This window comes from Macrotis lagotis, chromosome 8, assembly GCF_037893015.1.
Source record: "Macrotis lagotis isolate mMagLag1 chromosome 8, bilby.v1.9.chrom.fasta, whole genome shotgun sequence".
Classification (NCBI taxonomy): Eukaryota; Metazoa; Chordata; class Mammalia; order Peramelemorphia; family Peramelidae; genus Macrotis; species Macrotis lagotis.
Genome location: NC_133665.1, coordinates 110027125 through 110053871, shown reverse-complemented (window position 1 = coordinate 110053871; position 26747 = coordinate 110027125). Strand labels below are relative to the sequence as shown.

At 40.5% G+C, this 26747-nt stretch overlaps 1 protein-coding gene across 2 annotated transcripts in view; it reads right to left on the bottom strand.

Annotated features, from left to right (window-relative positions):
- DNAH1 (dynein axonemal heavy chain 1) overlaps window positions 1–26059 on the bottom strand; it is a 162403-nt gene extending 136344 nt beyond the window's left edge. For both annotated transcript variants that reach the window (XM_074198129.1, XM_074198130.1), the window contains exons 1-3: window positions 25965–26059; window positions 12245–12435; window positions 2681–2753 (exon numbers count right to left, since the gene is read on the bottom strand). In XM_074198129.1, coding sequence (XP_074054230.1) covers window positions 2681–2753; window positions 12245–12403 — 232 coding nt within the window. In that variant the 5' untranslated portion in view covers window positions 12404–12435; window positions 25965–26059. The remainder of the gene's footprint in view (window positions 1–2680; window positions 2754–12244; window positions 12436–25964) is intronic.
- Window positions 26060–26747: the final 688 nt, after the last annotated feature.

Sequence of the window (26747 nt, the reverse complement as noted above, 5' to 3'; positions counted from 1 at the left end):
GCTTAAATGTTATTGTTATTAAAAACAATGGAAGAGGGGCGGCTAGGTGGCGCAGTGGATAGAGCACCGGCCCTGGAGTCAGGAGTACCTGGGTTCAAATCCGGTCTCAGACACTTAATAATTACCTAGCTGTGTGGCCTTGGGCAAGCCACTTAACCCATTTGCCTTGCAAAACAACAACAACAACAACAACAACAACAACAATGGAAGGCTGAGGAGGAAGGGAAAAAAGAAGGATGACATCCAGAAATGACTGTGATGTGAGAGAGAAGACAAAGAGAAAAGAGTGAAGAGCCCAAGAGATTTCTCTTTAGGAGCTCTCCTCTCCTAGATCCCCATTTAGGGTCTCTTAAGGTACTACACTGCCACCAGATTGGAAAAGGGCAAATCCCCTGATTTTCACCAAGAAGAATGGGGTGTCTACAACCTGGCAGGGACTTATGAATGACTTCTATTCTTGGAAAAATTCTAGAATGTACTATTAAAGGAATGGTGAGTATCTTATTTGACCTCACAACAAATCTGTGAAGAAAAATGCTATTATCTCTATTTTGAGGCTCAAGGAAATCAACTGACTTGTCCAGGGTCCCAAAGTTAATAAGTAGCTGAGGCAGGATTTAAATATAGGTCTTCCAGATTCCAAGACCATAACTCATCCACTCTATTCAGAGCAGACTATGCCAGAACAATCTCAGTGGTCAGGAGAAAGTTGCAGGCACCACCGTCAGCAAGCCTAGGTTTCAGCAAAGCATATGATGACTGGAGCCAGTCCTCTGCTCCTGGTGGAAGAGGTCAGTGCTCAACTGGATAGATTCAGAACTTGCAGCATTACATCATTTGAGTAATCATTAATGGGTAGATAGAAGTCCCTGGTGAAGTCCCCCAGGGATATGTCCTTGGTCCTGTGCGTTTAACTTTTAATCAGTGACTTCAGGGAAGGCCCAGAGTTATCAGAGAGCTAGCTAACCAAAGTGCTGGATTTAGTACTTCCAGGCCTCAGAGAACTGGAAAGAGTTATACCACCAGGGCAAAGAATTAGCATGAATGACACCCTCAAATCAACTTTAACTTAGAAATAAGACAAGGAATTTGCATAAATCAAACTGAATTAGCTAAATGTAGTGGCATAGAAGAATGAATTTCAGAAACAGAAGAGATACAGATATCATTTAGCCCAATCCATGGGATATGGGATCCTAAACCTTTCTCCATTAGTATACTTGTCCTTTCTTCCTTCCTAGGGGAGGAAGTAGATGCTGGCTCTGGAGGACAGAAGTGACTATGCCAATTTAAGCCTGAGGAGGTCAGGACCAAGCACCCTTTTTTCCTTTAGGCCCAGCTAAGCCCCTGACCAAAGGTTCAGATCAAAGGGTCCACAGCATCTTTCCAGCACCTGACTTAAGCTGGCAAGGTGGGGTAGGAAGGAGCATCCTACTGGTGCTGAAGGGCTCTGAAGTCATAAGCTCCTACTTCCTCCCACATCCTCAAAAGTCCCAAGCCCTTCCCTATATTGCCATAGCCTTCTAGAACCTGGGCTGCCTAAGATAAATGGGAAAAAGACATAGGGGCCACACCATTCTCCAACTGCTAAACTGGCTTGACCATGTCACTCCCCTGCTCAAGAGTCTTCAATGACTCCCTATTGCCACTGAATGCAAACTCCTCAGCTTGGTAATTACAAATTGCCTCTAGCTTACTTTCTCATTATTCCCCTTCAAAAATTCTACATTTGACCCAAAGTAACCTTTGAGTTATTTCTCATAGACAATATTCCATTTGCCACCACCTCAGTGGCTTTGCCAAGACAATCACTGTGCCTCAAATGCATCTCCTCCTCATCTCTCCCCCTCAGAACCCTTAGCTTCTTTCAAAACTCAGCTCCTGTACCACCTTCCTCATCTCACTTTGTTAGTGCTCTTTCCCTCTTCTAATTATCATATATCTACTTAACCTGTCTATCTGTAGGAAACTCCCACCTCAGTTCCGCAGGATATCTGACTCTGTACCATCTCCAGTTTCCCCATCCTCTTGTCCCATTCACAAAAATCTCCTATTTATGGATCTAGATCTTGGACCACAAATTAAGAAAGAAAGAGTGTCTTGAGTGAGAGAAGATATATCCTCAATAGTCAGACCATTTGGAGCCCTGGGTTTCTCATTACAGTCTAGAAAGGCCAATGACACTCTGCAAAATGTGCACATAGAAAGTTCTGAACCATCAGAGGGGTCCAAAAATGGAACAAGCTCTCAATGCTTCCTGTACATGAGTCTTGGGGAATCATTTAGGACTTATCAAAAAGGGAAAAAACAAAAGGGGAGATTAGAGGTCCCACTGACAGCTTGAAAGGGGAGGTCTTAAGAAGATTAAGAGTGAAAGTCAGGGGCAGCTAGGTGGCACAGTGGATAAAGCACCAGCCCTGGAGTCAGGAGTACCTGGGTTCAAATCCGGTCTCAGACACTTAATAGCTGTGAGGCCTTGGGCAAGCCACTTAACCCCATTTTGCCTTGCAAAACCCCCCCCCAAAAAAAAGAGTGAAGGAAGCCTGACCTTTGCCCCAGGAAAAGCAGATATTTAGGGAGTTTTCAAGTGACAATCAGACCCCTGCAAACCTTGGCAGGAGAAGCCACTCTGCTGATGCCAGAGACCAGAAACCACCAAGACCTTGTGATGAGCACTTACCATTTGGGGTGAATGAATCAAGATCTGCCTGTCGAAGGAGATCCTTCTGCACAATGGCACCAGTGGAAACATTCTGAAATCAAATATACCGAGAGTTAGCTAGAGAAGGGGGGCAGCACTCCTGGTACCTCTTGGAGGGGTCAGAAAAAATCAACCTCCAGGGTAGAATCAAGATGGCAGCATGAAACTCACCTGCTCCTGAAACTTTTCCCTACACAGCATTAAATGAAATCTCTGTACAGACATTAAAGCTACAGATCACACACACACACACACACACACACACACAAAAGATCAAAACAAGTTTTCAACTGTAGACATCAGGGAGGATCTTCAGAGAAGGTCTAAGTCTTTGTGGGGAAAGGGGGAAGTAAAGCCCAGTTGGGCAGGAGAGTGGGAAAGCCAACAGAGAGGGTTTTAGCTTGAGTACAGTCCCAGTCCAGGCAGTTAGACAGAAGTCCAGGTCCAGAAGCTAAAGAAAACCAGAAGGGAGGGTCCTAACCCCAAACAAAGTGAGAACCCTAGAAACACTGGAGCAAAAGACAGGACTAGGTTGGAAACAACCACCACATAAGCAGAGTCTGGACATAAGGGAGGAAACAAACCTCTTGCAAAGGCAACTCCTGGGCTACATAGGCAACATCCTGGCCAATAATAAACCAGGGATTACACCCCAGCCCCTGCACAAAATACTTGGGAATATACTCCCTATACCCCAGGGGCAGAGCTCAATAATCAAAATGAGTGCTAACCATAGAAAACTACTATGAAGATTAGAGATAACAAAAATGCCCCTTTGGAAGAAGAAAGCAGTGACAGAGTACCTACACAGGAAGTCTCAAAGGAGTCTATGAATTAGACTCAAATCCAAAACATTATAGAAAAGTTAAAAAAAGAATTTTTTAACCAAAGAAGAGAAGAAGAAATGAGAGTCATGCAGGAAAATTATGAAAAATCAACCAAAGAAATCAACTCCTTCAAAAGTAAAAATAACCAATTTAAAAAATCAAATCAACCAAGAAAATGGAATGCAACCCATCCGAAACTCAAATGGGGGGGGGGGGGGGGGCAGAGCCAAGATGGCTGCATGAAGGCAGGAATTCCCAGAAACTTATTCTCCAAAAAACTTCACAAGTCATCAAATTATGACTCTAGTCAAAATTTAGAGGGGCAGAATCCACAGAAAGACTGAGTGGTATGATTTCCCAGTCTAAGACAACTTAGAAGTTCAGAAGGAAAGGTCTATTTCACCAGGACCAGGGGTGGAAAAAGCCTCTGTGAGCAAAACCACAGCCACAGCCTCAGCGTTGAGTACCTAGATCCCTGAGGGCACCTGGGGATTGTTCTCTCGGGGTCCATGCCAGAGGGGGAAGTTTCCAGACCTCCTGACCCCAGGATCACTGGGAACAGTTTGAAGGGGTGGTAAGAGAACTCTGCCACATCAGAGTGAATACAGAGTGAGCACCAGCCTCAGAGCAGCCCTGCAGTGAGAACCTGCAGCAGGAATCAGGGAAGCCAGCCTGCACCTCCAGAGCGCAGTCCACAGACAGTAAAGGGGTCAAGGGACACTGCAGAAGTCTGCCCTCCCTGGGTCAAGGCTCAGTTGTTTGCCCACATTCAGATCCAGGTTGCAGTGGGCTCCCATGCCACCATAGCCGAACAGGAACCCTCCTCACAGCTCCAGGGCAGAAGGGAGGGCCTGTGGTCATCCACATATCAAAACAGGCAAGAAAGCATTCAAAGCCTCTCATGAGACCTTGGAGGAATTAAAGTCCCAGTGGGGTGTCCCCAAAACCCCCCAAAACCTTGGAAGTGTAGTGAATCAGTCATAGCCTGAGGAAATAAGCAAATAACAGAAAAAGAAGAATCTGACCATAGAAAATTACTTTGGTCCCACAGAGGATCAAAATATATACTCAGATGATGACAAAATCAAAGCTTCTGTATCCAAAACCTCCAAGAGAAATAGAAAATGGGCTCAGGTTTCAGGCTATAGATGAGATCAAAAAAGACTTTGAAAAGCAATTAAGGAAGGTAGAGAAAAAATTGGGAGGAGAAACGAGAGCAATGCAGATAAATCATGAAAACCAAATCAGCAGCTTGGTGAAAGAAATACAAAAAAATACTGAAGAAAATAATATGTTAAAAACCAGTTTAGGTCAATTGAAAAAAGCAACGCTAAAGGCAAATGAAGAGAAGACTGCCTTAAGGGTGGCTAGGTGGCACAGTGGATAGAGCACTGGCCCTGGAGTCAGGAGTATCTGAGTTCAAACCCGGCCTCAAACACTTAATAATTACCTAGCCGTGTGGCCTTGGGCAAGCCACTTAACCCCATTGCCTTGTAAAATCTAAAAAAAAAAAAAAATGGCTTAAAAAAGCAGAGTGGCCAGCTAGAAACAGAGATAAAAAAAAGCTCTCTGAAGAAAATAACTCCTTCAAATACCAAACGGAACTAAAGGAATCTGGTGATTTTGTGAGAACTCAGAAAGAAATAAAACTATTCCAAAAAACCCCAAATTACAAGAAAATGTGAACTATCTCATTGGAAAAACAACCAACCCCAAAAACAGGTCCAGGAGAGATAATTTAAAAACTCAAATGGATCAACTGGAAAGGGAATGCAACTCAGCAAAAAAGTAAAATTGACCAACTGGAAAAGGAAACACAAAAGCTAACTGAAGAAAATAAAACCCTAAAAATCAGAATTGGACAAATAGAAACAAATGAATCTATGAGACACCAAGATTCCATCAAACAAAGTAAAAAGGCTGAAAAAAAGGGAAGAAAATGTAAAGTACCTTTTAGGAAAAACAAACAACCTGTAAAATAGATCCAGAAGAGATAATTTACAAATTATTGATCTCTCAGAAAGCCTAGATCAAAAAAAAAGAGCCTGGAAATATCTTTCAGCAAATTATTAGGGAAAATTGTCCAAATCTGCTAGAGCAAGAAGACAAAATAGCCATTGAAAGAATATCCAGAATTCCTCAAGAAAGAGACCCCCAGATAAAAACTCCAATGATAATATGATAATAGCCAAATTCCAGAATTCTCAAATGAAGGAGAAAGCATCACAAATAGCCAAAAAGAAGCAATTTAAATACAAAGGAAACACCATCAGAATTACATGGGATTTATCAGCCAGCTTCAATATTAAAGAATCAGAGGGCCTGGAATACAGTATTTTGCAGGGCAAAGGACTTTGGATTACAACCAAGAATTTACCCCCCCGCCTTGCAAAATTCAACATATTCTATCAGGGAAAAGATGAATGTTCAATGAAATAAGACTTCCAAAATTTCCTAATAAAAAGATCAGAACTGAACAGACAATCTTCAAATACAATACTCAAGAGATGGATAAAAAGGTAAAAGAAAAAAAAATGTTAGTCAAAAACATTAAATTGTATGCAACCCTATAAGGAAATATAACACTTGTAATTCTGGAGAATTGTATTTCTCTTAGGATAGTTAAAGGGTTGAATATAGTTGAGGAGACTGGATATGGGTATGGTTGGTTCTTTTCCTTCTATTGAAGATGACCAAAATGTTTTCACTATGTTTGAGACAAACTATTGTCCAACTATGGCTGATCAGAGCTCAGAATTACCACAGGTCAGGAACAATTAGTCCAGGTGAATACCTGGGGTATTTACTCTAAACTTATGTGTCTCACCTTTCATTCAACCTACTTTAATTCTGTCTTGCTCATAGAACTCAGCACTTTCTTGGGCATCCTATACTGGAGGATCCTGATCCAGTGCCTCCCATACCTTACAATCAAATTGTAAGGTTCTTGAGACCTTCAGAGTGTCTTAGTACTTACAATACTTAAGAGGCTCTACATTTAATTAAGTCAGAAGTGACTTTACTAAATACCTAGAGGTTTGTAATACCATAGGGGCAGAGGGTGGGAACCTACTTAGAAGGATTGGACATAAAGAGATTAGGAAGTAATTTTACCTTAATCCATACTTTAGCTAAAGAGGGTTTAAGTAACATGGTTGAGGAGTTAAAGTATGGAAGGGGTAGTACAAAAGGTTCATGAAATGTTTTGGCTTTGCATGATGCTTTAGCTCATGAGGATTTAGTCCATGGAGGATACTTGAAAAGGTGGTAATGTATAAAGTGATTATAATCTGATGTGATTCATGACTCTTGAGAAGTGTATTTCTAATGAGACAGAAGAGGAGAGGGAACTTAGTGACTATGAGGCAATGCTGCTTATCAATCAATCAAGCAATCAATGAATCAGCTATGATTGATTGTAATTTTATTGATAGTACTTTTATTGATAGAGTTTTATAGTACTTTTTATAGTACTTTTATTGATAGAGTTTATCAACCAAGAAAGCAAACAAAGGTTGATTGATAGATTGTACTTTGATAGTACACTTCTATCAGGTCAGATAAAAGGAATATAACTTGACAAAATGGATGTAAGTACATGACAGGTTTAAAACAATAAATTAAAAAAGAAAAGTCTAGGCATTAGTGAATAAATAACACCAAATGAAGAGGTATAAAGACCTACTAAAGTAGAAGGAAAGATTAGAGTATGTAAACACTGAGTAAGTCCTATTCAATAGATTTGGCCAAAGAGGGACCAATTGGGTTTAAATATCTATCCTACTCTACAGGGAAGTGGGGGGGAGGGGGGAAAGAGGGGAGAGAGGGGGAAGGGAAAGGGAAAGAAAAGGGAAGAAAGAATCAATAAAAGGGAAGGCGAAGGTATGCTTAAGTGAACTGAAAATTAAAAATTTCAAAGAAAAATTAAAAGGGAAAGGGAACAAACATTGGTGAGGAGGAATAATAGAAAAGGAATGGGGAAAGATAACATGGACAGAAAAACAGAAATAATAATCTTAACTGTAAATGTGAATGGAATGAACTCTCCCATAAAACAGAAGCAGATAACAGAATGTACTAAAACCAGAATCCTACAAAATGCTGTTTATAAGAAACATATTTGAAGCAGAGATACACACAGTTTAAAGGTTAAAAGGCTGGAGCAAAATACATTATGCTTCAGCAGAAGTAAAAAATCAGGAATAGTGATCCTGAACTCAGACAAAGCAAAAGCAAAAACAGATCTCATTAAAAGGGATAAAGAAGGAAACTATATCTTCTTAAAAGGTACTATAGGCAATGAAGTTATATCATTATTAAATATATATGCACCTAGTGGAATAGTCTCCAAATTCTTAGAGAAGAAATTGAATGAATAACAAGGAGACATAGACAGAAAAACTACAATAATGGAGGACCTCAACCTCACTCTCTCAGAACTAGATAAATCTAACTACAAAATAAACAAGAAGGAAGTTAAGAAGGTGAATGAAATCTTAGGAAACAGATATGATAAGTCTCTGGAGAAAACTGAATGGGGATAGAAAATAATATATCTTTTTCTTTGTAATACATGGCACCTATATCAGAACTAACCATGTATTAGGTTATTAAAACCTTATAATCAAATGCAGAAAGTCAAAAAATAATAACTGCATACTTTTCAGATGATGATGCAATAAAAATACATGTAATAAAAGACCATGGAAAGATAAACCAAAAATTAATTGGAAACTAAATAACATAATTTTAAAGAATGACTGGATCAAACAACAAATCATAGAAATAATCATTTCATTCAAGAAAATGATAACAATGAGACATCACATCAAAATTTATCAAAATGCAGTCAAAGCAGTCTTTAGGGGAAATTTTTTCTCTTTAAATGCTTTTAAGACTAAAATAGAGAAAAGAGGAGATCAATGAATTGGGTATGCAACTAAAAAAAGTTAGAAAAAGAACAAACTGAAGATCCCCAATTAAATTCCAAATTAGAAATTCTGAAAAAACTGAAAGCAAGAATCATTGACCTAGTTGCTTTTATGAAAAAAAATCAATTAAATAGCTTTCAAGGGATGAAATATCTAAAGCAATAGATGTACAGTAATATGGAGGGTATTGCTAGACATATGAAAAAAATCCTCCAAATCACTAATAAGGAGAGAAATGTAAATTAAGGCATCTCTGAGATTCTACCTCACATCTGTGGATTGGCAAAATTGACAAAAACAGAAAATGACAAATGTTGGCAGGGCTATAGAAAAAGAGGTGCAGTGAGGCACTGCTGGAGCTTGGGAAAGCTATACATATCCTTTGATTCAGCAATTCCACCATGAAGACTATATCCCAAAGAGATTTTTTTTTAGGTTTTTGCAAGGCAAATGGGGTTAAGTGGCTTGCCCAAGGCCACACAGCTAGGTAATTATTAAGTGTCTGAGACGGGATTTGAACCCAGGTACTCCTGACTCCAAGGCCGGTGCTTTATCCACTATGCCACCTAGCCGCCCCCGAGATTTTGTTTTTAAAGAAGAAATGGAACTCGATGTACAAAAATATTTCTAGCAGCCTTTTTTGGTAGTGGTAAAAAAATAGAAAAACTAAGGTCTGGCACAGAATGTGATGGAAAACTGAAACTTGGAAGACTTGTATGAACTGATAACAGAAGGAAATGAGCAAAGCCAAAACAATTTATGGTACAACATTAATACTGAACAATTTTGAAAGGCTTAGGAATGCTAAACATCATGATCAATCAAGATTGTAAAGAGCTGATGATGAAGAATGCTGCCCACACCTTATTAAAGAGAGCTGATGGACTAATATGTGATGTTGGGCAACGTAAGGATTTGTTTTGCCTGACAATGCTTATTAGTAATAAGGATTTTATAATATGTTTTCCGGAAATTAGGAGGAATGAAGAGAGGAATGTGAAAGGGAAAGGGAAAAAGCACAATCATTTTTTTTTTTAGGTTTTTGCAAGGCAATGGAGTTAAGTGGCTTGCCCAAGGCCACACAGCTAGGTGTAGGAGGCTGGATTTGAGCTCAGGGACTCCTGACTCCAGGGCCGGTGCTCTATCCAGTGTACCACCTAGCTGCCCCCTTACACTCATTTTAAAAATAAAAATAGTTTTTTAAAAAATTGAAAAAGCATAAAAGAATGGGAGCTATAATTTGTGGACCACACCTACCTACCCAAAACCCCCTCACATCAGTTAGAAACAAGCCTTTCTGACTGTTTTTATCTTGTTTTGTGTCTATGCTACTTGCTCCCAGATCCCTCTGCTACTCACTGCAACTGAAGTGATCCCTCCCTCCTCAAATTTTCTTAAAGTATCTTACTGGATGTCTCAAGGCACCACAGAATTTCAATGCGAGACAGGCCTCAGAGATACAATTCTCTCCTTTTAAAAATGGGCAGCCTGGGGTAGCTAGGTGGTGCAGTGGATAGAGCACCAGCCCTGGAGTCAGGAGTACTTGAGTTCAAATCCAGCCTCAGACACATAATAATTACCTAGCTGTGTGGCCTTGGGCAAGTCACTTAACCCCATTACCTTGCAAAAAAAAACCCTAAAAAAAATAAAATAATAAAATAATAAAAATGGGCAGCTGCAGCTTAAAAAGTGATGCCCCCTCCCCCAGTCACACCATGAGTGAGTGGCAGGGCTTAGATTTAATGTTGAATACTCTGCCAGGTGCACTGGGAGAGAGACAGTGGGGGGAAGGAGAACCCTCCCTTCCCTCCTCCCTCCTAGTGCCCCAAAAGATTAAGTGATTGACCCAAAGTCATAAGACCATGGATGCCAGGGTTGCCTTCACCATAGCTCAACAAGATAGGTGGAAGGAATCATTAGATGAGGATACTAAGGCTAAGAGAGTCAATTAGTCAGGACATGCCAAGAGTTAGGTCTCAGCCAAGTTCATCTGGCTGCTTCTGAAATGACCTTGAATAGGAAGAGGACCAGGTTCAGGCAGTAGAAGAAGAGAACCTCAAATGAGTCCCTTTTTCTCTTCTCCTCCCTCTTTTCCAATTCTCTGCTCAATAAGGTGTCAAATGGGGGATAGTCAGAAGGCTGCTCTAGCCAGGGGAGAGGGCTACAGATTATCTCAGGTTTTCCTGGCCCCCTGAGCATCTGGCAGGTATCCCAGGTTTAAACTAAAGAATGCCTCCAGAAAAACAATGCCTTAGGGAAGGTCACACAGAGAGACGGCCACTGACTAGAGGGGTGGCCTTGAACCAGACCCTTCTACTCTCAAGGCCTGTTTCCTCCCAAAACCAGAGGCTTGGCCCAGAAGCTCTGGAATCTCAGGAAGGACAGAAGTGAGCCAAGACCCAGTCTTCCAATCCCTGGGGCTGGGCTCCTCCCCAGAAGGAGAAAAAGTTCAGATTGCTACAACATGGACTCAGTCTCAGGAAGAAGAGCCAGGGGGCCAGAGAGGGAAGGGTGAATCTGTAAAGTAGGGCTTCTGCAGGGAGGAAGAGGGGGAGACACCCCCCCCCCCGCTGTTGGCAGGTGGACCATGGGGCTGGAGCTCAGGTTTTAGAGCAATACCTGGGTCTCTATGGGTACCTGAAAACTCAATTTTTTCCCCAGGTCTATGTCTAGGCCCCAAGAAATGGTATATGTGTATGTCCTAGAGATGCTGGAAAGAAAGTTATTAGGGGCAGACTTACCTGCTGGCTGAATCTAGATGGAAGACTAAGAATCTCTCCAGGGTACATATAGGAGTGAGGGAACCAAATTAGGGAAATGGGCATTGTAGAATAGAAACAGAAAAGAGCTCCCCCGCCTCTAACCCCAAATCTCCCCATATAAGTCCTAATGCTATTCCCATGTTCCCTGCTCAAAAAAACCCCTGCAAATATCCTTATCTAGAGAACTAAATCTGTACCCCCCTCCCCTGGCTAAAGCAGCCTGACCATCCCCCAAATATACTCCTAGCTAGCTAGCTCTGCACCTTGTCCACTTCTCCTTGCCTGGAAGCCTTCCTCCTTTCCTCCCTCCTTCCTAGCCCAGTGCAAGGCTGTGAAGCCCACCCAGACACTAACAAGCACGGCTCTCCCCCCACCCCACTCCATTCTTAGCTCTCTGGGGCGCAGATCTCTCACACACACCCAGTCCCACCTTCCTCAAACATCTTTGGTGTTTTCTTCTTGTATCTGACCTTGCATAGGCCCTGAGTAAGGGCAGAGACTGTGTCACACTTCTTTTATTTCTTCTACTGGGTCAGAAGGACAGAAAGAGAAGAAAGGGCAGAGATGATTGTTTCCCCCCTCTCGGTTTCCAGGTACCTCAGGAATCATCCATAACCCATTTCCACATGGGGCTGTGAGGTGATTGGAGTCAGAGGCCCTAGGTTCAAGCCCCAGATCTACAACTTACATGCTGGGCAGACAGACCCTTTCTTGACTTTCTCCTCTATAAAAATGAAGGTGGTCCTTGCATTGCTTCCTTCAGAGGGATAAGGGAATGATGGAGAGAATGAATACAAACCTAGAGTTTTGTTGGGGGTTTTTATTCATTTTAAAGTGCTCAAGAAATGCAGGTTGCTAACAAACAGAAGACCATATTTTTAATCTAAACCCAAGTGTGAGCAGCAGCTGAACAGGCCCATTCCCCAGTGTCCTCCTCATGTAAAGCAATAGATAATTATCAAACTTGATTTAGAACTAAATTTGCTATTGATAGAAACTCATTATAAGGCTGATAATACTTACCCCTAAAACATCTAAGGTCCCAGGAGTAAGAACATCTGAATAAAACCCACGGGATTTAATCTCTGGATACAACTTGGATTTGTCAACTTGAGAATTAGCCTCCTCATCAACATCTGTAAATCTGGTGGATCTGTGATATTCCCTTTTGTGCCTGTCCATTTTGCCTTCTCGTGTAAAGGAGGCCAAAGGTCCTGGAAGAAAATCATAAGGTGACTGATCTCTACAAAAGACCTTCAGCCATTCTTCTGTTGGTAGTGTCACTTAACCCCTCAGAGTGTTGTTTCCTCTTTCATAAATTCAATCAATCAGTATTTATTTATTAATCAGCTACTTTGTGCTAGACCCTACTCTTCATACCATGCCTTGTGGGGAGAGAGTGCTCTTAAATCCTAAAGCACTTGATAAACCCAAAGAGTCAGGCCACCTGGATAAAAACTCCCTCTTTGATAAAAACTGCTGGGATAATTGGAAGTTAGTATGGAAGAAACTTAGATTAGACCAACACCTCACACCCTTTACCAAGATAAGATCCAAATGGTTACAGGACATAGACATAAAAAACAATACTATAAGCAAATTAGAAGATCAAGGACTAGTCTACCTGTCAGATCTATGGAAAGGGGAACAGTTTATGACTAAGGAAGAGTTGGAGAACATCACTAAAAACCAATTAGATGATTTCGATTACATTAAATTAAAAAGTTTTTGCACAGGTAAAACCAATGTAATCAAAATCAAAAGAAAAGTAGTAAATTGGGAAACAATCTTTACAACTAATGATTCTGACAAAGGACTCATTTCTAAAATATACAGAGAACTGAGTCATATTTTTAAAACAAAAAGCCATTCCCCAATTGACAAATGATCAAAGGATATGCAAAGGCAATTTACAGATGAGGAGATCAAAGCAATCCATAGCCATATGAAAAAATGCTCTAAATATTAATTATTAGAGAAATGCAAATTAAAGCTTCTCTGAGGTACCACCTCACACCTCTCAGATTGGCCAATATGACCAGGAAGGATAATGATCATTGTTGGAAGGGTTGTGGGAAATCTGGGACACTATTATGCTGTTGGTGGAGCTGTGAACTCATCCAACCCTTCTGGAGAGCTATTTGGAACTATGCCCAAAGGGCAACAAAAATGTGCATACCCTTTGACCCAGCAATACCACTACTGGGTCTATACCCTGAAGAGATGAGGAAAAAGGGTAAAAACATTACTTGTACAAAAATATTTATAGCAGCCCTGTTTGTGGTGGCAAAGAATTGGAAATCCAGTAAATGTCCTTCAATTGGGGAATGGTTTAGCAAACTGTGGTATATGTATGTCATGAAACACTATTGTTCTATTAGAAATCAGGAGGGATGGGATTTCAGGGAAACCTGGAGAGATTTGCATGAACTGATGCTGAGTGAGATGAGCAGAACCAGGAAAAACACTGTACACCCTAACTGCAACATGGGAGTGATGATCAACCTTGAAGGACTTGCTCATTCCATCAGCACAACAATTGGGAACAATTTTTGGCTGTCTGCAAAGGAGAGTGCCAGCTGTATCCAGATAAGGAGCTGTGGAGTTTGAACAAAGTACAAGGACTATTCCCTTTAATTCAGAAAAAAAAAACCCAGATGTCTTATGGTTTGATCTGGTTACCTCTGAGAATTCTGTTCTCTTTAAGGATATGATTTCTCTCTCATCACACCCAATTTGGATCGAGGTACAACATGGAAACAAAGTAAAGACTGATGGAGTGCTATCTGTGGGGTGGGGGTGGGGGGAGGGAAGCAAGATTGGGGGAAAACTGTAAAACTCAATATCTTTAATAAAAATTTAAAAAAAAATCCTAAAGCACTTCAACAAGATGCACTATTATTATTATCATGATTGCTGCTTCAGTACATCCTGCCTCAGCAGGCTTCACTAGCTTCCTGTTCAGGTGCCACTGCCCTTAACATCAGCTTAGAGGATCTTTTATTTTATTTTATTTGGTTTGGTTTTTGCAAAGCAATGGGGTTGGGTTTCTGAGGCCGTTTTTGAACTCAGATCCTCCTGACTCCAGGGCCGGTGCTCTATCCACTGCCCCACCTAGCTGTGCCATAAATGACCCTTTTAAATTGGTAGAATGGGCGAACACAAATTTTCTAGCCAAATTTCAGTGGGAAAAATGTGGTATGTCTTCAAAGAATCACATTCTAGAAGCAACTGGCTTTTCCGGAGTGCTGCTAGAAAAAGGCTAGCCCCAGAACAACAAGCCAGCAAATACCAGAGGAAGCACTGTGGAGCAAATGGAGCAAGGCCATTGAATTAGACTAGAAAATTAACCCAGGGAAAGTACCTGGGGAAGATGGGACTAGCACAAATGCAGCTGACCTTGCCCTGGTTTATCCTGGTTGCAGAATCATGCAAGAATACTCTATGAGACTTAAGGATTCCTTAATGAGGGGAAGTTCTGGGCTGGTCTGCAGACCCCAGGACAGGCAGAAGTGGATACTGAATCCACAGTCCCCTCATCCACTCTCCACTCTGCCCCCACCCCATTCACCTGCTGTCTATAATTAGATGTGCCCACCTCTAACCAGCGGGGCCACCAGGCCATTGTAACACAGCAGTTTTCTTTTTTTAATCTCACTTTTTTTCAGTTTTTTTATTTATTTAAGGCAATGGGGTTAAAAGTGACTTGCCCAAGAACGCAGCAGTTTTCAAACTATGTGGATCACTCCAAACTGAGCCAGGGTTTTTGTCTCCAAACTGGAATTTTCATCATTATTCTGGCAAAGATTTTAAGTGAGTTTGGAACTGCCTCAAGATTGTCCTTCTGGTGGCCTTATTTTCAGCTCTGTGAATTCTCCCTTTGCAGGAGAAAGAAGAACAGTGGTCTGGGTGCAGCTGCTCGACTTGAGAACAAAAGTCATCATCTCCCTTCCCCTCCTTCCATCACCTAGTGAAGATCCAGGGAATGTTCTGGCTTCTATTATTCACCCCAAACAAAAATATTTAGCCCACAAAAGGAGTTCCATTTATGAAGGAAGAAGAGGGAGACCGAAAGACAGAGTAGGATCCCAGTTATTGTGCTAAGCATGTGTGTGTGTGTGTGTGTGTGTGTGTGTGTGTGTGTGTGTGTTTTTACTTTGCCTTATGTCTAAGTGTCCATCTCTTTCCTATGTAATATGTTGAGCTGGATCAGGGAAATTCAATAGAAATGAAGCCTCACATATCTCTAACTCTATGGACTCCAAAGTTGCCCAAAGGGGCCAAAGCTATGGCTCTTTTGGGATATTTCAAAATTTTCTTTTAAGGGGCAGCTAGGTGGCGTAGTGGATAAAGCACCAGCCTTGGGGTCAGGAATACCTGGGTTCAAATCCGGTCTCAGACACTTAATAATTACCTAGCTGTGTGGCCTTGGGCAAGCCACTTAACCCTATTTGCCTTGCAAAAACCTAAAACAAACAAAATTTTCTTTTAGCTATTTTTAAAAGGCAGCTAAGTAGTATATGTAGCTGAGAGAACGTCGGGCCTGTAAGACCTGAGCTCAAATCTGCCCTCAGAGACTTACTAGCTATGTGACCCTGCTCGCATCATTTAACCTCTGCTTCAGTTTCCTCAACTGTAAGATGGGGATAGTTAATGGCATTTGCCTCCCAGGGTTGTAGGGATCAAAGGAGATCATATTTAGAAAAGACAGCATAGTGTTTCATATTCAGATGGTGCTTAATAGATGTATTTCCCCCTTCTCCTAAAGTACTAAATCAAGCTAAAATGCAGAAAGTACTGTCCTTGAAGCAAAAAGACCTGAATTCTTGAGTTTTGTAGCAAAATTGTAAGCAGGATGGACCACTGCAGGGAAATGAATTGAGGGACATTGTATAGGCATATGAGAAATAATTATGGATAAGAGTACCAGATCTCAAACTGTATTTCTTACAAAGTGGTCATTATCAAAATAATCGTGGGGCAGCTAGGTGGCGCAGTGGATAGAACACTGACCCTGGAGTCAGGAGTACCTGAGTTCAAATCTAGCCTCAGACACTTAACAATGACCTAGCTGTGTGGCCTTGGGCAAGCCACTTAAGCCCATTGCCTTGCAAAACCCTAAACAAAAAAAAAAAAAATCTGGTACTGGCTAAGAAATAGAGTTATAGATCAGTGGAATAGATTACATACACAATATACAGCAGTATATGACTATGGTATCTAGTGTTTGATAAACTCAAAGATCCAAGCTTTTGGGATAAGAATTCAATATTTGACAAAAACTGCTGGGAAAACTAGAAAGCTGTTTGGCAGAAACTAGGTATAGACCAACATCTCATACTACCAAGGTAAGGTCAAAATTGTTGCATGATTTAGATATAAAAGGTGATACTATGGACAAATTAGGGGAGTTCAGAATAGTTTATCTGTCAGATTTATGAATAATGGAAGAATTTATAATCAAAAGAGAAAAACAGATTATAAGATATAAAATGAATAATTTGTGTTTGTGTTTTTTGGTTTATTTATTTTATATCATTACAATAATCTTGTGAGAGTAAATATAGACCCCCCCCAAAAAAAAGATGAGAAACCTCAAGAATAGTGGGGGGGGGGGAAGGTGTACTTCAGTCTGTGTTCAGATTCCAATGGCTCTGTCTCTGGGGTAAGTTGTCTTCTTTATCATAATTCCACCAAAGAAGTTGCTCCAATATTTTTCCCACAGTTGCTATCACTAGCTATATATCCCTCCACTCTATTCTTCCCCACTCTCATCTATTCCAATCTCTCTCTCCTTTCACCCTGTCCCTAATCAAAAGTGTATTACATCTGAGTACCCTCTCCCACAATCTTCTCTCTCTTCTATCATCTGCTCCCTCCCCTCCCCCTGTTCCCCCTTATCCCATCGCTTTCCTCTCATTTTTCTCTAGGGTAAGATAGATTACTATACCCTATTAGATGTGTATGTTATTTCTTCTCTGAGCCATTTCTGATGAGAATGAAGGCTCACTCATTCCCCCTTGCCTTTCCCCATTCCATTCCATTGTAAAAACTTTTTCTTGACTCTTACATGAAATATCTTAGCCCCTTCTTCTTCTGTATCCAAAATCTTCAAGAGAAATAGAAAATGGGCTCAGGCTTTGGATGAGCTCAAAAAAGCAATTAAGGGAGGTAGAGGAAAAATTGGGAGTAGGAATGAGAGTGATACAGATAAATCATGAAAACCAAGTCAGAAACTTGGTGAAAGAAATACAAAAAAATACTAAAGAAAATAACATTAAAAACCAGTTTAGGTCAAATGGAGTACACAAAAGGCAAATGAAGAGTAGAATGCCTTAAAAAGCAGAATTGACCAGCTGGAAAAGGAGAATAAAAAAGCATTCTGAAGAAAATAACTCCTTCAAATGAAGAATGGAACTAAAGGAAGCTGATGACTTTGTGAAAACTCAGGAAGAAATAAAACTATACCAAAAAAAAAACCCAAATTAGAAGAAAATGTTAAATATCTCATTGGAAAAACATCTGACCTTGAAAACAGATCCAAGAGAGATAATTTAAAAATTATTGGAGGGGTGGCTAGGTGGTACAGTGGATAGAGCACCAGCCCTGGAGTCAGGAGGACCTGAGTTCAAATCTGACCCCAGACACTTAACAATTACCTAGTTATGTGACCTTGGGCAAGTCACTTAACACCATTGCCTTGCAAAAAAATAAATAAATAAAATTTATTGGGCTACCTGAAAGTCATGACCAGGAAAAGAGCCTAGACTTCATTTTTCAAGAAATAATACAGCAAAATTGCCCTGAGATCCTAGAAGCAGAGGGTAAAATAGAAATTGAGGAAATTCACCAATTACCTCCTGAAAGAGATCCCAAAAGAAAACTTCCAAGAATATTATAACCAAATTGAAAAACTCCCAAGTCAAAGAGAAAATACTAAAAGCTACCAGAAACAAACAATTCAACTACCATGGCTCTATAGTCAGGATTACAGAGGATCTGGCAGCATCTACGTTGAGAGATCATAGGCCTTGGAATATGATATTCCGAAAGGCAAAAGATCTTGCTTTACAACCCAGAAATCAACTACCCAGCAAAACTGAACATCCTCTTTCAGGGGAAAAGAAACAGGGGACTTTCAAACTTTCCTATTGAAACAACCAGAGCTGAACAGAAAGTTTGATTTCCAAGTACAGGACTCAGGTGAACCATAGATGGGGTGGACGAGAAGGACTAATTATGAGGAACTTAATTGGGGCGGCTAGGTGGCGTAATGGATAAAGCACCGGCTTTGGAGTCAGGAATACCTGGGTTCAAATGCGGTCTCAGACACTTATTACCTAGCTGTGTGGCCTTGGGCAAGCCACTTAACCCCATTTGCCTTGAAAAAACCTAAAAAAAAAAAATGAGGAACTTAATGATGTTGAACTGTTTTTATTCCTGCATGGGAAGAGGATAGTGATAACTCATATGAACTTTCTCATTTATAAGAGCAGTTTAGAAGGAGCATATATAGACAAGGCAAAGAAAAATGAATAATTTTTATTATAACAAACTAAAAAAGGCTTTGCCCAAACAAAACCAAGGCAACCAAGATTAGAAGGAAAGCAGTAAACTGGGAAATTCTGTAGCAAGTGTCTCTGATAAAGAACTCATTTCTTAAATATGTAGAAATCTGAGTCAAATTTATAAGAATATAAGTCATTCCCCAATTGATAAATGATCAAAGGACATGAACAGATAGTTTTCAGATGAAGAAATAAAAGCTATATATAGTCAGATGGAAAAAATGCTCTAAATCACTACTGATTAGAGAAATGCAAATTAAAACAACTCTGTGTTACACCTATAAGACAGTAAAGGAAAATGTTAAATGTTGGAGGGGATGTGGAAAAACTGGGACAATATTGCATTGTTGATGGAGTCATGAACTGGTCCACCCATTCTAGAGAACAATTTGGAAATACACCCAAAGGGCAATAAAATTGTGCAGACCCTTTGAACCAGCAATACCACTATGAGGTCTGAATCCCAAAGAGATTTATTTTTTATTTTTTGAATGTTATTTTATTTTTTCAATTACATACAGAGATAGTTTTCAGCATTCATCTTTTTGTAAACTTTTGAGTTCCACATTTTTCTATGTCCTCTCTTCCCTCCCCCTTCTCAAAATAGTGAGTAATCTGATATAGGTTATACATGTACCATCAAGTTTAATATATTTCCATATTATTCATGTCGTGAAAGAAGAATCAGAACTAAAGGAGAAAAAAACATGAGAAAAAGAAAACATAAAACAAGTTTTAAAAAGTAAAAATAGAATGCTTTGGCCTGCATTCAGACTCCAAAATTTTCTCTCTTGATGTGGCTAGCATTTTCCATTACAAGTCTTTTTTAAATTATCCTTTATCTCTCTAAGTCCATCATAGTGTATAATGTTCTCCTGATTCTGCTCACTTTACTCAGTATTGGTCCATGCAAGTCTTTCCAGGCTTTTATGAAGTCTGCCTGCTCATGATTTCTTTCAGAACAGTAGGACTCCATTACATTTACATACCATAATTTGTTCAGCCATTCCCCAATTGATGAGCATTCCCTCATTTTTCAATTCTTTGCTACTACAACAAGAGCTTCTATAAATGTTTTTGTACAAGAGGATCTTTTTCCATTTTTTTATGATCTCTTTGGGATATAGACCTAGTAACAGTATTGCTGAATCAAAGAGAATGCATAGTTTTATTGTCCCCCAAAGAGACTTTTAAAAAGGAGAGGAGAGAGGAGGACTTCTTTGGACAAAAATATTTATAGTAGCTCTTTCTGTGATAAGGAATTGGAAATTGGTGTATGTATGTATATTAATTGAGGAGGGGTTAAGCAAGTTGTAGTTCATGTTTGTAAGAGAATACAACTGTGCTTTAAGAAATGATAACAGGATGTTTTCAGAAAAATCTGGAAAAACTCAAATGAACAGGTGCAAAGTGAAGCATTAGGAGAACACAGTATACACAGCAATAACAATATTTCATAATGGTCAACTGTGAATGATTTATTCTCCACAATACAATGATTCAAGACAATTCCAAAGGACTCATGAAGAAAAATGCTATTGGGGGGGGGGCAGAGCCAAGATGGGAACAGAAGAGCCTCTCTTAGGTGCTCTCTCTCTCTCTCTCTCTCTCTCTCTCTCTCTCTCTATATATATATATATATATATATATATATATAATATTTCAAAAATCATAAAATGACTCTAACTAAATTTTCGAGAGACAGAACCCACAGAAAGACCCAGTGAGGTAATTCTCCAGCCCAAGTAACCTCGAAAATAGTGAAAAGGCTCTGCTCCATGAGGTTGGAGGGGAGGCCTGCGGAGGTGGGGGGGCAGTTTCCTAACCTACACCCCAGGGAGCACTGAGCGCAACATGGAAGATCAACCGGGGTGGGGGGGGGGGAGGCCTCTGCAAGAGGAAATGTGAAGCATTTGCATTGTAGCCCAGGCAGCTCAGATCCAGGAGACAAAAGCAGGTGGAGCCGGTAAGCAGGAGCTCACAGGCAAATGAGCCTTGAGTGCTCAGCCTACCAAAGGTAGGGGGAGTGGAGAGAGACTTCCGAGATTTGTCCTCTGTACCTGGACAGGACTCTGGGGCTCTGATCACATTCAGATCTTGATTGCAGTCTAGGACCCCCAGAGAACAGCAGCCCCCCCACACCTCAGCCCCGTGGCAGGGGGGTGCACTTATGGTCATTCACAGACCAGGAGGGAGGGCAGAGCCTCACACACCAAGATCCTTGTGTGTGGGGGGGGTGTCCCAATAATACTCAAAAGCTCAGGAAGCACCCCAAGACGAGGCACGGGCTGGGGAAATGAGTAAACAGAGAAAAAAGAGGAACACCATTGAAAATTACATTGTCTATGATCCCAAGAAGGATCAAAATACTCAATCTGGAGATGAGGAAGTACAAGCTTCTGCATCTAAAGACTGCAAGAAAAATGGAAATTGGGCTCAGGCTATGATAGAGCTCAAAAAAGATTTTGAAAATCAAGTGAGGGAGATAGAAGAAAAATTGGGAAAAGAAATGAGAGAGATGCAGGAAAAACATGAAAATGAAGTCAGTTTAGTCAAGGAGATCCAAAAAAATGCTGAAGAAAATAACATGTTGAAAACCAGGATAGGTCAAATGAATAAAAACAATTCAAAGTTATTGAGAAGGGGCAGCTAGGTGGCGCAGTGGATAAAGCACTGGCCCTGCTGTCAGGAGTACCTGGGTTCAAATCTGATCTCAGACACTTAATAATTACCTAGCTGTGTGGCCTTGGGCAAGCCACTTAACCCCAATTGCCTTGCCAAAAAAAAAAAAAAGTTATTGAGGAGAAGAATGCTTTAAAAGCACAATTGGCCAGATGGAAAAAGAGATAAGAAAGCTCTTTGAGAAAAACAAATCCTTCAGATCTAGAATGGAGATGAAGGAAGCTGCTGATTTTACGAGAAGTCAAGACACAATACTTCAAAACCAAAAGAATGAAAAATTAGAAGAAAATGTGAAACACCTCATTGAAAAAACAATTGATCTGGAAAACAGATTCAGGAAAGATAATTTTAAAATATTGGGCTACCTGCAAGTCATGATCAGGAAAAGAACCTTGATATTTTTAAAGAATTCCTACAGGAAAATTGTCCAGATATCCTAGCTGCAGAGGGAAAATAGAAATTGAGAAAATCCACCAATCTCCCATGGAAAGAGATCCAAAAAAAAGCCAACCCCCAGGAATATTATAACCAAGTTCCAGAACTCCCAAGTCAAAGAGAAAAAAATATTACAAGCAGCCAGAAGGACACAATTCAAATATCATGGAGCTGCAGTCAGGATCACAAAGGACTGAGCAGCAACTACATTAAGGGCTCATAGGGCTTGAAATATAATATTCTGAAAGATAAAAGAGCTCAGAATGCAACTGAGAATCAACTACCCAACAAAATTGAACATCCTCTTCCAGGGGAAAAAGATGGACTTTCAATGAACCAGGGGAATTTCAAATGTTCCTGTTAAAATGGCCAGAGCTGAACAGAAAGTTTGATCTTCAAATACAGGACTCAGGTGAAACAGAGTAGAGGAGAAGGGTAAAATATGAGGGACTTAATGATGATGAACTACATGTATTCCTGCATAGAAAAATGATACTGCTAATACTCATAAGAAATTTCTCATTTAATAGAGCAGGTAGAAGAAGCTTTTACAGATGAAGCACAGGAGAGAGCTGAATTTGAAGATATATTGTGAAAATGGAGTCAATGGCTACAAGGGAAATGTAATGGACTTATCATAAAGAATATGATCCACCTGCGACAGAGCTGGTGGTGTTGGAACACAGACTGAAGCAAATTTTTTATTATTTTTTTTTTTTTTTGGTTTTTGCAGGGCAATGGGGTTGGAGTCACTTGCCCAGGGTCACACAGCTGGGTGATTGTTGGGTGTCTGGGACCGTATTTAAACTCAGGTGCTCCTGACTCCAGGGCCAATACTCTGTCCACTGTGCTACCTAGCTGTTCCTATTATTATTTTTTATTTTAATTTTAATTTCTTTCTCTTTCCTTTACTTTCTTGCTCATGAGGGTCTATATTTTTTGGGGGAGGGGTGTTATGTTTGCTCTTAAAGAATATTTTAGTAATGTATAAAAAACATCATTTGTACAAAAAAAAATAAATATAATAATAAAAAAAGAACCTTCAAAGAAAAATGATGGGGACTGAATACAATCAAAGTATAATATTTTCATTTTATTTTTTCACATTTTTTGGTCTGTTTTCTTTCACAATATGACTAATATGGATTACATGATTGCATATATATATACATATATATATATATATATATATATATATATATATATATATATAAAACCTATATCATATTGCTTACTGTCTCAAGGAGTGAAGAGGAGAGGAGAGGATTTGGAACTCAAAATTTTTAAAAAATTAATGTTAATAGCTGCACTGTTTGTGATGGCAAAGAATTGGAAATCAAGGGGATGTACGTCAATTGGGGAACAGTTTAATAAACTGTGGTAAATGTATGTGATGGAACACTACTGTTCTATTAGAAACCAGGAGGGATGGAAATTCAAGGAAGCCTGGAAGGATTTGCATGAGCTGATGCTGAGAGAGATGCGCAGAATCAGAAGAACATTTACACCCTAACAGCAATATGGGGGTGATGATCAACCTTAATGGACTTGCTCATTTCATCAGTACAACAATCAGGCACAATTTGGGGCTATCTGTGATGGAGAATACCATCTGTATCCAGAGAAAGAAGTGTGGAGTTTGAACGAAGACCAAAGACTATTAATTTTAATTTAAAAAAAACCATTATCTTATTATATAATTTTGCTATCTCTTATACTTTATTTTTCTTCCTTAAAGATATGATTTCTCTCTTATCATGTTCAACTTAGACCAATGTATACCACTGATACAATATAAAGACTTACAGACTGCTTTCTGTGAGGGTCAGGGGACAGAAGTGAGATTAGGGGGAATATTGTAAAATTCAAAATAAATAAACTTTTAAAAATGAATGTTAAAATCTGTTTTTGTATGCAATTGGGAAAGAATAAAATATCATTAAAAAAAATATATAGAAGTCATTGAAATGTAGGTCAGTCTTCCCACAAATCTGACTTGTGTAAAATTTGAGCATAGTCTATAATTGGTATCATGTTGTTTCCTTTCAAAGAGAACTCATATTAGGTGTATGAACTATATTCAGAACAATATGGTAATTCCAATATCCAAAATTCAGGCAAAATGACAGCTTTCCTCCAAGGCTGGAGGTTTATCCCTAGTTACTAAAACAGCCAGTTTTCCACATTTACCCAGCAGAGTCCTGCTCTGGACTAGAAATCAGGAGACCTTGGTCCTGATTCCAACTCTTAACTGGTTCCCTGATGATGGGCAGATCACTTTGACTCTCTAAGCCTCAGTTTGTCCATCTGTAAAATGAAAATAATATTTTAGTATTATCTTGCTCATGTGGTTATTGTGAGAAGTTGTATAAATCTTAAAGTTGGCTCTGTCAAGGTGGGGTAGTTTGAATTCTTTTGTCTCTCTCACCCTGATCAAATTTTCCTAGTACAAAATTTATATCACTTCTGTATATTTATTATATATTATTATATCCTATTTATACATGTACAGGCCTGAAGACAGGAACGGTGTTGTTTTTTATCTTTGTTACCCACCTCCCAACACAAGGCTCTTTGGTAACCTTGTTTCCCTTAGGTTAGGTTTAGAATTGGAGTTTAAGTAATATTTGTTGAGTTGGAATGAACTGGATTGAATTAAATGGAGACAATGGTCCTTTTTTGGTGAAAAGAGGTTTGCAAATCTATGAGTGCATAAAGATAAAAAGCTACTGTCAACTTTGTTTTAAAGTTAATAGCTCCCTTCAGTGAAACAATCAGAGACTATTTTGGGCTATCTGCAATGGAGAATACCAGCTGTATCCTGAGAAAGAATTATGGACTTTGAACAAAGACCAAAAACTATTACTGTCAAATTGGGGGGGGGGTATATTATTATTATGTAATTTTACTATCTCATACTTTATTTTTCTTCCTTAAGGATATTTCTGTCATCACCTTCAACTTAGATCAATGTAAATCATGGAAACAATGTAAAGACTAACAGAGTGCCTTCTGTGGAGGGTGAGGGGAGGGAAGCAAGAATGGGGGAAAATTTGTAAAATTCAAAATATTCTTTCTTAAAAAAATAAAAAATGTAGCTGTGCCGCCTTGGGCAAGCTATTTAACCCCATTGCCTTGCAAAAACAATAAAAATAAAATAATAAAAAGTGTTATCTTATTATGTAAATCTGCTCTTTTCTTCCTTAAGGATATGATTTCTCTCATCACATTCAACTGAGATCAGTGTATACCATGGAACCAATGTAAATGCCTTCTGAAAACATCCTACTTATCATTTCTTAAAGCACAACAGTATTCTCTTACAAACCCTAACTACAACTTGCTTAGCCCCTCCTCAATTGAAGTGCCTACCCCCAGTGGGGGGAGGGAAGCAAGAATGGGGGAAAAATTGTAAAACTCAAACTAAATAAAATCTTTCTTCAATTAAAAAAAAATAAATCTGCAAATGGATGAATGCTGAAAAACTACCCTCGCATGTAACTGGGAAAAATAAAATAAACTATCAATTAAAAAGGATGTCATCTCTAAAGCAAAAAAAAAAAAAGTGACTTAGCTCCCAGCAAAATGTCTGAGGCAGGGAGGCGGGGGGCGGGGATGCGGAAAGGCCATTTCCACGGTGAAGGGGCGGCCGCGAGCCCCCTCCTCTCCTCGCCCTTTCCGGACCGAGGGCCCGGCCCAGGCAGGGTGGGCTCCATCCTTCCTCATCCCGCCCAAGGGCCCGCCGCCCCGGGGAGGTCTCGGGACTGAAACCTCCGGCCCGGCCCCGCGGCTGCCGGGGGAGCCCCGAGAGCGGACGGTAACAGAGGCCGGGCCCGCCCCCCGCGGGACCCGGATAAAGGCGCTCTGGTGACGTCAGTGGGCGGAGTCGGGCGCGGTTCCGAGGCTCCGCCCAGGCGGGGCGGCCCCGCCCACCTCCCCGCCACCCAGGACTCCCCGCCCCCATCCTCCCCCGCCTCCGGGGGGGTGAAGGAAGGGACACGGCCCGGGCGGAAGCGGGGCGCGGCCCGGGCAGGAGCGGGGCTCGCCCCCACGCCTACCGGCTCAGCGGCAGCCTCGGTCCCGGGGGCAGCGGAGGGAAGCAACGGAAACCGAAGCCGGGAAGAGCTCGACTCGGCCTCGGCCTGTCTCCAAGGGAGGACGCGCGACCCGTTGCTAGGGGGCGGATCCAACAGGGTCCGGAGGGGGAGTTCCGCTGCACGAGCGGCGGCTCTTCCCAAAGTCACCCCAGATTCTGTCACTGCTCACCAGGAGAGTTACAACTTCTATTTGTAATCTGTTCTTTCTGCTTGATATACTGTCTTCTGGAGGTTAGAAGGAATTATTTATGAAAAAGTGGTTAGTCCCCCCCTGCCTATTTGGTTTCTTCCACAACGCGTCATCTCCCTTCGTTACTGCGCCTGCTTGGACGCCGAGCTCTGCAGGAGAGGGAGTGTGTCTCCTCTGCGTGTCTACAGCGCCCCCTGCTGGTCTACTAAGGGATGGGAGTAATTTCCTTCTTTTTGCTTAAGGGGGACCAGAAAGTAGAAGACAAGGGACCTGTCCAAGGTCCCACCGACAGCCAGAGGGCAAAGCTGCGACTGCCTTGTTTATGTTTATTTGTACCAGCACTTTACACGTAATAAATAATAATATAATAATAATAATAATGGGTGGCTAGGTGGCACAATGCTGGAGTCAACAGTACCTGAGTTCAAATCTGGCCTCAGACACTTCATAATTCCCTAGCTGGGTGGCCTTGGGCAAGCCACTTAACCCCATTGCCTTGCCAAAAAAAAAAAAAGAATAAGAATAGTAATAAAGATAATGAAAATAATATTTTT